The sequence below is a fragment of the Mustela putorius genome, unplaced genomic scaffold, assembly GCF_011764305.1.
Source record: "Mustela putorius furo isolate JIRA1106 unplaced genomic scaffold, ASM1176430v1.1 tig00003834_pilon_pilon_pilon, whole genome shotgun sequence".
NCBI lineage: Eukaryota > Metazoa > Chordata > Mammalia > Carnivora > Mustelidae > Mustela > Mustela putorius.
The window spans coordinates 27909708-27923046 of record NW_025421987.1 but is presented as its reverse complement, the minus strand read 5'-3'; the positions used below and the strand labels follow the sequence as shown (position 1 = coordinate 27923046).

The following is a 13339-nucleotide window of genomic DNA, read 5'->3' as shown; positions in this document are numbered from 1 at the left end:
CCTGGGATCATGACCTGAGCCGAAGGCAGAGGCTTTAACCCACTGAGTCACCCAGGTGCCCCTGTTTTTAATTTTCTTAAAGTTTTTTTTATTAATTATTTTTATTAGTATATAATGTATTATTTGCCCCTGTGAATTGTCATGCTTACACATCTCATAGCACTCACCATATCACATACCCCCAACGTCCATAATCCAACAACCCTCTCCCTACCCCTGCCAAAACCCTCAGTTTGTTTTGTGAGATTAAGAATCTCTTATGGTTTGTCTCCCTCCCGATCCCATCTTATTTCATTTTTTTCCCCTACCTCCCACAAGTCCCCGCCCTGCTTCTCAAATTCCTCATACTAGGGAGATCATATGATAATTGTCTTCCTCTGATTGACTTATTTCGCTCAGCACAATACCCCCTAGTTCCATCCATGTATTGCAAATGGCAAGATTTCTTTTCTTTTGATGGCTGCATAGTATTCCATTGTATATATATTCCACATTTTCTTTATCCATTCATCTGTTGATGAACATCTAGGTTCTTTCCATAGTTTGGCTATTGTGGACATTGTTGCTATCAACATTGGGGTACACGTGCCCCTTCAGATCACTACATTTTTATCTTTAGGGTAAATACCCAATAGTGCAATTACTGAGTCATAAGGTACTCTATGTTCAACTTTTTGAGGAACTTCCATACTGTTTTTCAGAGCGGCTGTACCAGCTTGCATTCCCACCATAAGATTTTATTTTATTATTTATTTGAGAGAGAGCAAGAGAGAGTACATATGAAGGGGGGGCAGGGCAGAGGGAGAAGCAGACTCCCCACTGAGTAGAGAGCACAATGTGGGACTTGACCCTAGGACCCTGGGATCATGACCTGAGCTGAGGGCAGCTGTGTAGTCGACTGAGCTACCCAGGCTCCCCAAATTGTCTCTTCTTTTAAAATAGATATATCCAATGCAATAAATTCCCCTCTTAGTGTACAAGCTTGAGAAGAATGTATATTCTCTTAATTTTTTTAAAAAGATTTTATTTATTTATTTGACAGAGATCACAAGTAGGCAGAGAAGCAGGCAGAGGGAGAGGAGGGAGCAGGCTCTCTGCTGAGCAGAGAGCCCGATGCGGGGCTCGATCCCAGGACCCTGAAATCATGACCTGAGCCGAAGGCAGAGGCTTTAACCCAGTGAGCTACCCAGGCGCCCCTATTCTCTTAATTTTTTAAATTTGGAAACCAAGTGCCTAGCATGTAGTAGGCACTCAGTATAATTTATTGAGTCAATTTTTAAATTAAATTAAGTTTTTTTGTGTGTGTGTTCCAAAATTCATTGTTTATACACTACAAGTATTCATAAATGTTAATTGGATACAGTTGATTGATGGTGTTGTTCAGTTTTACTCTGTCCTTACTATTTCCTGCTTTCTGCCTGCTGGATCTGTTTCTGATGGAGTGGTATTAAAGTCTTCAGTTATAATTGTTGATTCTTTTATTTGTCTTTGTATTTTTATCAATTTTTGCCTTATATATTTTGGTGCTCTATTGTTGAGCACATAGATATTAAAGATTGTTATGTCTTCTTGGAGAATTGACCCCTTTTAACATTATGTAGTATTTCTCTTTATCCCTCTACATTGATAATTTTTCCTTTTCTGGACAGTATAACTACTCTATCTTTCTTTTCATCTGTGTTAGAATGGCATATCTGTATCCCTTGACATTTCATATTGTGTTCAGTGTATAGTGGGTCTTTTTTTTTTTTTTGCTTTGGATTCATCTTTGAATATTAAACCACCTTTCTGCCCTAGAATAAATCTTAACTGCCTGTATTGTATTATTCTTTTCATGTATTACTTGGTTTGATCTGCTATTTTTTTTGTTGAGTGTTTTTGTTTATGTTTATTGGAGATGTTGGTTTTTAGGTTTTTTTCTTCTGGTACTGCCATTCTGTGGATTCATTATCAATGCAGTACTTATATTATAGAATGAATGGGGAATTGTTCACTTCTAGTTAATGGAATAGAGAATATTGCATTCATTTTCTTACTGAAATGTCTGATTTGCTAGGAAAACTCTCAGGGCCTTTAGAGGCTAGGAGTTAATGGAAGGGAGGGTGGCAAGCTGTGTTTATAAAATGGTAGCAGAAAGGATATGTGTAGCTTAACTATTCTATATCTTGACTTTGGTTGTGGTTACACAGATGTGCACATATGATAAAATAGCACTGAACTAAAAATGCACACATACACAAATGTTTGCATATAAAACAGGTGAAATCTTAATAAAGTCACAAATTGTCTCATTGTTAATTTCCTGGTTATATATTTTCCTGTAGTCATGTAGGTTGTTTGGGGAAAACGTCATTGAAGAGTATACAGGATTCTCCAGACCTTCCCCCATAATTCATCCAGTGGCTCAATAGATACTGGTTAGCAAATAATTTCAGTTTATTTTTTTTTATGTGTTTTCATTACATATTGTTTACTTTGGAAACTGGAAGAAGAGTCAATAGAGTTGAAATTCTGATATAAAGTTAAATCCAGACCAATAATCTCAATTGGTTGGAAAGTCGTCATACATTTTTATTACAATAAGCTGTGACAGGGGTAAGTAGTTGTAAACAAAGTCAGCATTTTCCTCAAGATACAACTTTGGTCCCTTTTTAGTATCTAAGGAAGCACTCTGTTGAGATTGTGAGTCCCACACCACTTAGAATGCATGTGGAGTTGATTTTGTCCCAGAGAAATTCTAGTAGTTATTGTGGGCCATTTTATTTTATTTTATTTTTTGGCCATTTTATTTTCATTAGCATAATATTTTATTTTGGTGTCCTTGTTAGAATGAGAGGGATAAGTTTATGTTACTGAATGCTTTGATCCTGTCTGTGAACAAAGTTTTTTTTTTCTCTTTCTAAAAGCCTTTTTTATATTTAAAATAAAATTCATGCTATCTTAACTTTCCTATTTGTGGTCAGGTAGCTTTCAGATTATGTATGGAAATAAATTCCCATTCAAAATAAGTTTGTAGGAGAATTATTTGTTATCTGATTTTTTATTTTTCAGAGAGAGCATATAATAGGTTCATAGACTAAAAGAAAAATCATAACTGTGAAAAATACAAATTATTAACCCAGCCTACAATTCTTAACTAATTTTTTAAAAAGAGAAAATATGCAAATATTTTAATGTGATATTAACTATAAGAAACAAATGATCAAAGTCTAAGTGAATTTTATTTTCATTTGCTAACATCTGTGGATATACTTCAGGTTACCCTTGGTTATGGTAGGATTCAAGAATTTAGAGTTAATGACATTTTAATAAATCTCCCTCCTATTAAAGTTATCTCTAGTTTGCCTCTCTGAGTTCATCTTATTTTTGTAATAGTTGAAAACTCTCATTCTTTTTTGCCCCCTCTTTGGTGGGAATAATATTTTTGTTGTCTGATTTACTCTTACACTACTATCATATTTACAATACTTTTGACACCAGTTATGTGTGGATTTTCCCCTACCAAGCAATGCTCTGTGACACCAGCTGGGTATTCTATAATTTAATTCAGTTATGACACTGCTTGAAAGTAGTGTCAGACCCCACAAGTTAAGGGCTTGGTCCAGGAAGAATGCTTCCATCCTACTTCAGATGCCAGCCAGAAGTCCACCTGTCACCTGTGCTTGTGATCGAGTGGCTATAAATCTGAGGTTCTCCCAGCTACCCATTCAGGTTTGATTACTTTATGCTAGAGATGCTGGGAGAACTCAGGAAAATACTTACATTTATCAGTTTATTAAAGAATATAGTAAAGAATACAATTGAACAGCTAGATGAAGAGATAACACAGGATGAGGTCTGGGAGGGTCTCCAGTGCAGAAGCCTCTGTCCTTGTGCAGTTCACGGGTGTGGTATGTGGATGTGTTCACCAACCTGAAATTACTCTGAACCCCATACTGTTGGGATTTTTATGGAAGCTTCCTCATGTGGGTATAACTTACCAAGTCTGTTTTCAGCTCTTTCCCCCTCTCTAGAGAATGGAGGGTGAGGCTAAAAATTCCAAATTTCTAATTATGGCTTAGTCTTTTTGGTGACCAACCCTCATCCAGGAGCCTTCCAGGAGCCCACCCAGAATAACCTCTTTTATTTCATTTTATTTTATTTTATTTATTTATTTGACAGATCACAAGTAGGCAGAGAGGCAGGCAGAGAGAGAGGGAGGAGGAAGCAGGTCCCCGCTGAGCAGAGGGTCCGACTGGGGGCTCGATCCCAGGACCCGGGAACATGGCCTGAGCCTAAGGCAGAGGCCCCAGCCCACTGAGCCACCCAGGTGCCCTGAACAACCTCTTTAGTACAAAAGACACTCCTATCACCCAAGAAATTACAAGGGTTTCAGGAGGCCTATGTTAGGAATGGGGATCAAGGATCAAATATTATAACAAAAGAATATTATAACAATCCAGGAAATTGTAAGGGTTTTAGGAGCTCTATGCCAGGAAATGGGGCAGAGACCAATATATATATTTTTTGTTCTCCGACAGTCATCAAGGGTTATCCATGTTGTGGCATGTGTGAAAGTTAACTTTTTAAGACTGAATAAAAAAAAGACTGAACAATATTTCATTGTTTTTTTTTTTTTTTTTTTTTTACTGATGGGATACTTGAATCACTTCTACCTTTTAACTTTTGTGAATAGTGCTGCTATAAGCACAGGTGTACAAATCTCTTTAAGGAAAACAGTGTTTTAAACTTAATACATATGTATTATCTTCTGTCCTTGTGAGATAGCGACTATTATGTCCATTTTAATGGTAAGGGAACTAATGGAGAGAAGGAAACAAATGCAGAGAAGATAAATAATTTACTTGTCTAGATTCATATTCTTTTGTATTAAATAATTTTAATTTTTGGGTCTAGTCAGATTAAATCTAAACCCTCTTAGTAAAATGTGTGACTCTTTCCTAAAATTTTCCGTTTAGCAATTCATAGGGAACCAGTTGTAATCCCTTCCAGTTGTTATAAATGCAACTTCAAAATCACAGACCCCATTTAACTTGGTATATAATAATTTTTATTTCCTTTTGTCTTATAAAATCATATGATTATGTAAGCTTTGGAGCCTCAAAATGTTGCATTTCCTAACTAAACTTACCTTGACATTTTAAAATATCCTCCTATTTTTTTGGTGGACTTATATTTCTGTACTAGCAAAAGAGCCAGGGGGTTTTGTGGATTGCACTTTTTTTCTTTTGCGCCCTATTTGGCTGTTTATCTTGAATTTCTAAATAAAAGGAAATTTAAGTGACTTGTAATTGTTATATTGTCATACTTAGTATTAAATTCCATTTTTTCCCCCCCAGTGGAAAAGAAGCCTAAGAAATAAGGTCCTATCTCTAGACCATAAAAGTAGAAAAGGTGTCCGTGGACGTCCTGTCACTTCTAAAACATCACCAGAAAGGTAAGATAATGTGTGTATGACATAAGATGGACTTATATTGTGTATAAATAGTGTGACCATGGGTGATTCATCTAACCTCTTTGGGTCTCAGTTACCATTCTTTTGAAATACAAAGACTGAATTCAAGATTCAATTCTGTTTCTCTTCAAGCTTGGACTTTCTGTGATTCTATGTCATTTTAACTCCTTGTTTTTGTGCATTTGGAACATCTTGATAAACTTTAGCTGATAAAACAAGAGTTAAATATAGACTGATTATAATGCTTGATTCATCATTTGTGGTCTGCAGTAAGAAGGATGCTCAACTTAGCAATTCTGGGACTAGTCATATTGTTAGTGAATTATGGTTATACTAGAATTAAATATTTGGGGGATTGTATTACAGTTAAAGGAAATTTAGAGCACTTTATGATTGTACGTCTGTTAATGATTAAAAAGCTGTTATTGTGCAAAAGCGTTGAATTTTCTTATTTAGAATAGGGAATGAATGAAAAAATGAGTAGTAAAGTAAAAATTACAGTTACTGGGAGATCACATGAATTAGAAGACATTAGTCTTGGAGTTCTTAAATTTATGTCAGAGGACTTTCTGAGGTACTTAGTCTTATTCTCCCTTTTCAAGTTAATTGTCTGTAGGAAATGAAAAACATATTGGTGATTCCATATCCTTACCAATAGTTAATTCTCTCCCTTTCTCTCTCCCTTCCTTCCTTCCATAGATGTCCCTGTGGGTGTGAAATGGTACCTCATTGTAGTTTTGATTTGTATTTCCTAATGATGTTATTTTTTTTATGTGGTTGTTGGTCATTTTTTATCTTTTTTGGAGAGTAGTCTATTTAGATCCTTTACCATTTTAAAATTGTGCTGTTTCCATTTTTGTTGAGTTGTAAGAATTATTTTTATAGTCTGTATACAGGTCTTTTTTTTTTTAAGATTTTATTTATTTATTTGTCAGAGAGAGAGAGAGAGCACGCAGGCAGAGTGGCAGGCAGAGGCAGAGGGAGAAGCAGTCTTTCCACTGAGCAAGGAGCCTGATGCGGGATTCAATCTGAGGACCTTGGGATCACGGTCCTGAGCCCAAGGCAGCTGCTTAACCGACTGAGCCACCCAGGGGTCCCTACAAGTCTTTATCAGATATATGATTTGCAAACATTTTCTCCCACTCAGTGTTTCACTTTCTTGATGTTGATAGTGTCTTTTGAAGCACAGAAATTTTTTCATTTAAAAAAACTCTCACTTATATATTTTTCTTTTGTTGCTGTGCTTTTGTTGTCTTAGGAAACTGTTTCCTAATCTGAGGTTATAGTGATTTAATCTTGGGTTTTCTTCTAAGAGTTTTAAGATTCTACCTATTAGATTTAGGTCTTTTATCCATTTGGAGTTAGTTTTTGGATATGATATGAGATAGGCATCCAAATTTATATTTTTGTTTGTGAATATGCAGTTGTCCCAGTACCATTGGTTGAATGGGTACCAATTTTTTGGGTACTTTTGTTGAAAATCAATTGACTATAAATATAAAGATTTATTGCTGGATTTGGAATTATATTCCATTGACCTATGTATCTGTTCTTATGCCAGTACCACTATGTCTCGATTACTACAACTTGGCATTGAGTTTGGAAATCGGGAAGTGAGAGACTTCCAACTTTATTACATTTTTCAAGATTGTTTTGGTTGTTTTGGGTTCCTTGTATTTCTTGTTGAATTTTAGAATCAGATTGCCAATTTTAACAAAAAAGCCAACAAGAATTTTGATAGAGGATGTGTTGAATCTGTAGACTAATTTGGGGATTTTGGCCATATTTGACTTAATATTTAAAAGTCCTCTGATTCATGGACATGAATATCTTCCCATTTATTTAGATCCTTTTTAATTTCTTTCTACAGTGTTTGGTTATTTATTTTCTTCTTGATGCTGTTGTGACTAGAATTTTTTTTAAATTTTATTTTCACACTGTTCATTGTTAGTCTATAGGAACTGATTTATTATAATATGCTGTGACTGTGTCTTACTAATTCTAGAAGTGTTTTGTAGATTGCTTGGAGTTTTGTTCATAAAGACAGTTTTACTTCTTTATTTCCAATTGGAGGCCTTTAATATTCTTTCTTTGCTTAATTGTCCTGGCTAGAACATCTAGTACAATGTGGAATAGAAGTGGTGAGAATGGACATCTTTCTTTTTTCCCCCACTCTCAGAGCAAAAAGTTAATATTTTACCATTATCATTACCATTATTTACCATTAGTATCATGTCAGCCAGATTTTTCTTAGATGCTTTGCTGTCGTTTGAATGTCTGTGTCCCCTCAAAATGTTTATGTTGACATTCCCAGCTATTGGATCAACATGGATGGGACTGGAGGAGATTATGTTAAGTGAAATAAGTCAAACAGAGAAAGTCAGTTATCATATGGTTTCACATATTTGTGGAACATAAGGAATAGCATGGAAGACATTAGGAGAAGGGAAAAACAAAGGGGGAGAAATCGGAGTGGGAAATGAATCATGAGAGACTATGGACCCTGGGAAACAAACAGAGGGTTTTAGAAGGGAGGGGGGTGGGGGGATGGATGAGCCTGATGGTAGGTATTAAGGAGGGCATGGATTGCATGAAGCACTGGGTGTTACACACAAACAAGGAATCATGGAACACTACATCAAAAACTAATGATGTACTGTATGGTGATAACATAAAACAATAAAAAAAAAAAGATATTCTAATGCCCAGTGTGATGGAATTTGGAGATGGGGTCCTTAGGAGGTTGTTTAACTCATGAGGGTGGAGCACTCATGAATGGGATTCCTGCCTAAATAAGAGACCTCACAGAGCTTCCTAGTTTCTTCCATCATGTGAGGACACAGTGAGAAGTTAGCAATCTGCAGTCTAGAAGAGGGCTTTTACCAGAGCCTGACCATGCTGGCTAGCACCCTAATCTTGAACTTAGCCTCCAGAGCCATGAGAAATGAATGTTGTTTATAAGCCACCCACTTTATAATATTTTGTTATAGTAACCCAGATAGACTAATACCTATCCATTTTCATGATGAGGAAGTTCCTTTCTATTACTAATTTGTTGGAGGCTTTTTATCATGAATGTGTGTTGGATTTTGTCAAATGCCTTTTCTGCATTCATATTACATAATTTGTATCCTTTATTGACACAATGTATTAATAAAATAATAACATAACTTTATTTTAAAATCTTAAACTAACTTTGATTCTTGGGACAAATCCCACTTGATCCTAATTTATTATCCAATTTATATGTTGCTGGATTCAGTTTGTTAGGATTTTGTTGAATATGTTTACATTTGCATTAAGAAGAGAAATTTAACTGCTGTTTTCTTTTTTTTTTTTAAGATTTTATTTATTTATTTGACACAGAGAGAGAGATCACAAGTAGGCAGGGAGGAAGGCAGAGAGAGAGGGAAGCAGGCTCCCTGCTGAGCAGAGAGCCGTATGCAGGGTTCGATCTTAGGACCCTGAGATCATGACCTGAGCTGGAGGCAGAGGCCTAACCCACTAAGCCACCCAGCTGCCCCTAACTGCTGTTTTCTTAAGTTCTCTCTGTCTGGCTTTGGAATCAGGTTAATACAGACCTTAAAGAATGAGTTGGAAGTGTTCTCTCTTCCTTTTGTTTCTCTGGAAGAATTTTTGGAGGGTCAATATTAATTTTTCTTTAAATGTTTTGTTTTTAAGATTGTATTTTTTTAATTTTATTTTTTTATTAACAGTTTTACTTATTTGTCAGAGAGAGAGAGAGCGCGAGCGAACACAAGCAGGGGGAGCAGCAGGCAGAGGGAGAAGCAGGCTCCCTGCTGAGCAAGGAGCTGGATGTGGGACTCTATCCTAGGACTCCAGGATGATGACTTGGGCTGAAGGCAGATACTCAACTGACCGAGCCACCCAGGTGTCCCTAAGATTGTATTTTTAAGTAATCTCTACACCCAACGTGGGGCTTGAACCCACAGCCCTGAGATGAATAGTCACAATCTCTTTTGTCTGAGCCAGTTTTTCTTTGACTGTTTGATCAAATGCACCAATGAGCCATCTGGTCATTAGCATTTTGCATGTGTGTGTGTTTGTATGAAGTTTTCACATTACAACTATAAATTTTTATTTGTTGTAGCTCTATTAAGATATTCTTTTTTTTAATGTCAGTTTTGGTAGCTGTGCCTTTCTAGGAATTTGTGCGTTTATAAGTTGTCTAATTTATTGACATATGCTCATTCAAAATATTCTCTCATAATCTTTTTAATTACTGTAATATAGTTAATGATCTCTTTTCCATTACTGATTTACTAATTTGCGTCTTCTCTTTTTCTGTTCAGTCTTTCTAAAGATTTGTTAGTGCTGTTGATCTTTTCAGTGAACCAACTTTTGATTTCATCAATTCTTCTTATTGGTTTTTTGTATTTTATTTTATTTATTTCTACTATAATCTTTTTTTCCCTTGTTCTTATTTTGGAAATAGTTTGTACTTTTTCTAAATTTTAAGGTGTATGGTAAGTTTATTGATTTGAGATTTGTCTCCTTTTCTAACATAGACGTTTATAGTTTTGAATTTCCCCTGAGCTATATTACATATTAGCTAGTTATATCTCATAAATTTTGGTATGTTGTGATGTTCTTTTCATTAATCTTGAAAGTATTTTCTGATAGGTAAGATTTTTTGGACCTATTTGTTATGAAAGTGTATATAATTTAATTTTGGCATATTTTTAAATTTCAAAGATTTTCTTCTGTTAATTTTTTATTGAGATATAATTGACACAACATTATATTATTTTCAGGTATACAATGTAATGATCCAGTATTTGTATATATTGAGAAATGATCACCACAGTAAGTCTAGTTGGTCCTTCTGTGTGCACAGTTTAACATTTCTTTTTTCCTTGTGATGAGAACTTTTGAGATTTACTCCCACTCTCTTAGACATTTTCAAATATACAATACAGTGTTATTAACTATAGTCACTGAGCTCTATAGTATGTTACCGTGACTGACTTGTCTGTTGTTAGTTTTTAATTGAATTTCATTGGGGTCTGAGAACATTTTGTATGATTTCCTTTCTTGCAAATTTTAAAAAAAGATTTCATTTATTTATTAGCGAGAGAGAGAGAGAGAGTATGAGCAGGGGGAGGCACAGAGGGAGAAGCAGACTCCCTGCTGAACAGGGAGCTTGACATGGGACTTGATACCGGGACTCCAGGATCATGACTTAAGCCGAAGATAGACACCTAACCAACTGAGTTACTCAGGCGGCCCACCTTTCTTGTGAATTTATTGAGCTTTATTTTATGGCATCACATATGGTCTTGAGTCTTTTTGCAGAATATTTTGTGTATTTGAGAAGAATGTGTATTCTCTTCCTGTTTGGTGGAGTGTTCTGTAGCGGTCTGTTAGGTTGAATTAGTTGATACTGTTATTCAAAGCTCCTGTTATCCTCGATGATGTTCATTCTAGTATTTCTAAAAATTGTCAAGTGTTTTGAAGTATCGAACCATTACTGTTGAATTTCTCTCTTTTGTTTTATGAGTTTTTGTTTAATGTATTTTGTTGTCCTGTTATTAAGTGTATGGATATTTGTAATTGGTGTATCTTTCTGATGAATTAACCCTTTTATCAATGAAATGTCCCACATTATCTCTATTTTTGTTTGTTTTAAGGTCTATTGTGTCTGATATTGATATACTGCATTTGTCTTAAGATTGGTGTTTGCATGGTATACCTTTTTTCACCTTTTCACTTTGAACCTATTTCTTTCAATCCAAATTGTCTCATTGAGAGCATTTAGTTGGATCTTGTCCTGGCAATTTGAGCTGCTATATAACAAAGTACCATAGACTGGGAGGCTTACAAACAACAAATATTTATTTTTCATAGTTCTAGTGGCAGGGAAGATCACTATCAAAGCCCTAGAAGCTTCATTGTATATGAGGGCTTCTTGCTTTGTGCAAATAGCCATCTTTTCATTGTATCCTTAAAGGGTGGAAAGGGTCTCTCTTAGGCCTCCTTTATAAGAGTGCTATTTATAGGATTCCACTCTCATGATCTAATCACTTCTGAAAGGGCCCCCTCCAATACTATCACTTTGGGGGTTTAGGATTTTAACATAAGAATTTTTAAGGGAAACAACGTGGCAGATCTTGACTTTTCATCTATTCTGGCAGTCTCTGCCTTTTGACTAGATTGTTTAATCCACTCACAATTCATGTGAAAATGTCAGTAGGGCCATGCTTCCTCTAAAGCCATCTCGGAGGCTCCATAGCTCAGGGGTTAGAGCATTGGTCTTGTGTATGTGCTGCTGAAGTGAGCACAGAGCACTGATCTAGTGAAGGCATCAGGGAGAACCTGTTCTTGTCTCTCTCCTCTCTTCTTCAGGCATTCCTTGTGTTTTGGATGCATCACTGCAATCTTTTTTGTTTACATATTCTCTCCGGGTGTCTTCATGTTGTCTTTCCTTTATGTATTTCTGTTTCTGTGTTCAATTTCCAGTGTTTTTTTTTTTGTTTGTTTGTTTTGAAGATTTTATTTATTTATTTATTTGCCAGAGAGAGAGAGAGAGAGAGTGTGAGAGAGTGTGTACGAGAGTTGAAGCAGGAAGAGTGGCAGGCAAAGGGAGCTGCAGGCTCTTTGCTGAGCAAGGAGCGTACTGAGGGACTCAATCCCAGGACCCTGGGATCTTGACCTGAGCCAAAGGCAGGCGATTAACTGACCGAGCCATCCAGGCATCCCTACTTTGTAGGTTTTATAAGAACTCCAATCATAATGTATTATGGCCTAACTTGTTGATGTCATTTTAACTTCATTACCTCTGTAAAGACAATATTTCCAAGTAAAGTAACATTCTTAGATACTGGGGTTAGGAGTTTAGACTGTCTTTTTTTCTGGGGCACAATTCAACCCCCAAAAAACAATTTGAATGTGCGAGAGGAATTGAGCTTCTTTTGGGACCAGTGATTTCTTTTCTTGAGGAAAAAAACTGGCAATCTGTCAGTTTCCTTTTTCTCATTCTTTATTGCTTCTTAAAAATTCAGTCCTTCCTCATTATTTTGTGTTGCCTTTTTTTGTGTGTGAGCAGCTTCTGATTATAGAACTATTCTGGTTTTCTATTTGTTCTTTTTGTTTGTTTGTTTTTTTAAAGATAAACTTTATTGGTATATCATTTACTAGAAAATATGTGTCAATTTTAAGTATAAGTTTTTATAATTTTTGACAGATACTGCTTTTTTAAATTTTTTTTAAATCTTTTTTTTTAAAGATTTTATTTATTTATTTGACAGAGAGAAATTTTATTTTATTTTATTTTATTTTATTTTTATTTTATTTTATTTATTTGACTGAGAGGCAGGCAGAGAGAGAGAGAGAGAAGGAAGCAGGCTCCCTGCTGAGCAGAGAGCCCGATGCGGGACTCGATCCCAGGACCCTGAGATCATTACCTGAGCCGAAGGCAACGGCTTAACCCACTGAGCCACCCAGGCACCCAGATACTGCTTTTCTTATTGTAAAATTCACAAAACACAAAATTTACCATCTTAACCATTAATAAAAAGAATTATTTATTTGAGAGACAGAGAGAAAAAGAAAGAGCACATGGTGGGGAGGAACAGAGGGAGAGAGTCTTAAGCAGATCTGTGCTCAAAATGGAGCCTGATGCGGGGCTCATCTTACTATTATTTTTCAAAAAGATATCTATCTATCCATCTATCTGTCTATCTATCTATTCATTTACCTATCAGAGAGTCAGTGAGTACACAAGCAGGGGAAGCAGCAGGCAGAGGGAGAAGCAGGTTCCCTGCTGAGCAAAGGGTGCTCAACTTACAACTCTGAGGTGAAACCAACAGTTGGTTACTTAAGTGACTGTATCACCCAGACACCCCCCATCTTAACCATTTTTAA

The 13339-nt window shown here is 35.8% G+C and overlaps 1 protein-coding gene across 7 annotated transcripts in view; it reads left to right on the top strand.

Moving 5' to 3' along the window:
• The window catches only part of SENP7 (SUMO specific peptidase 7), a 158945-nt gene that overhangs the window by 42258 nt on the left and 103348 nt on the right, over positions 1-13339 (top strand). For all 7 annotated transcript variants that reach the window (XM_004771967.3, XM_004771971.3, XM_004771970.3 and 4 more), the window contains one exon: positions 5340-5437. In XM_004771967.3, the coding sequence (XP_004772024.2) occupies positions 5340-5437 (98 nt within the window). The remainder of the gene's footprint in view (positions 1-5339; positions 5438-13339) is intronic.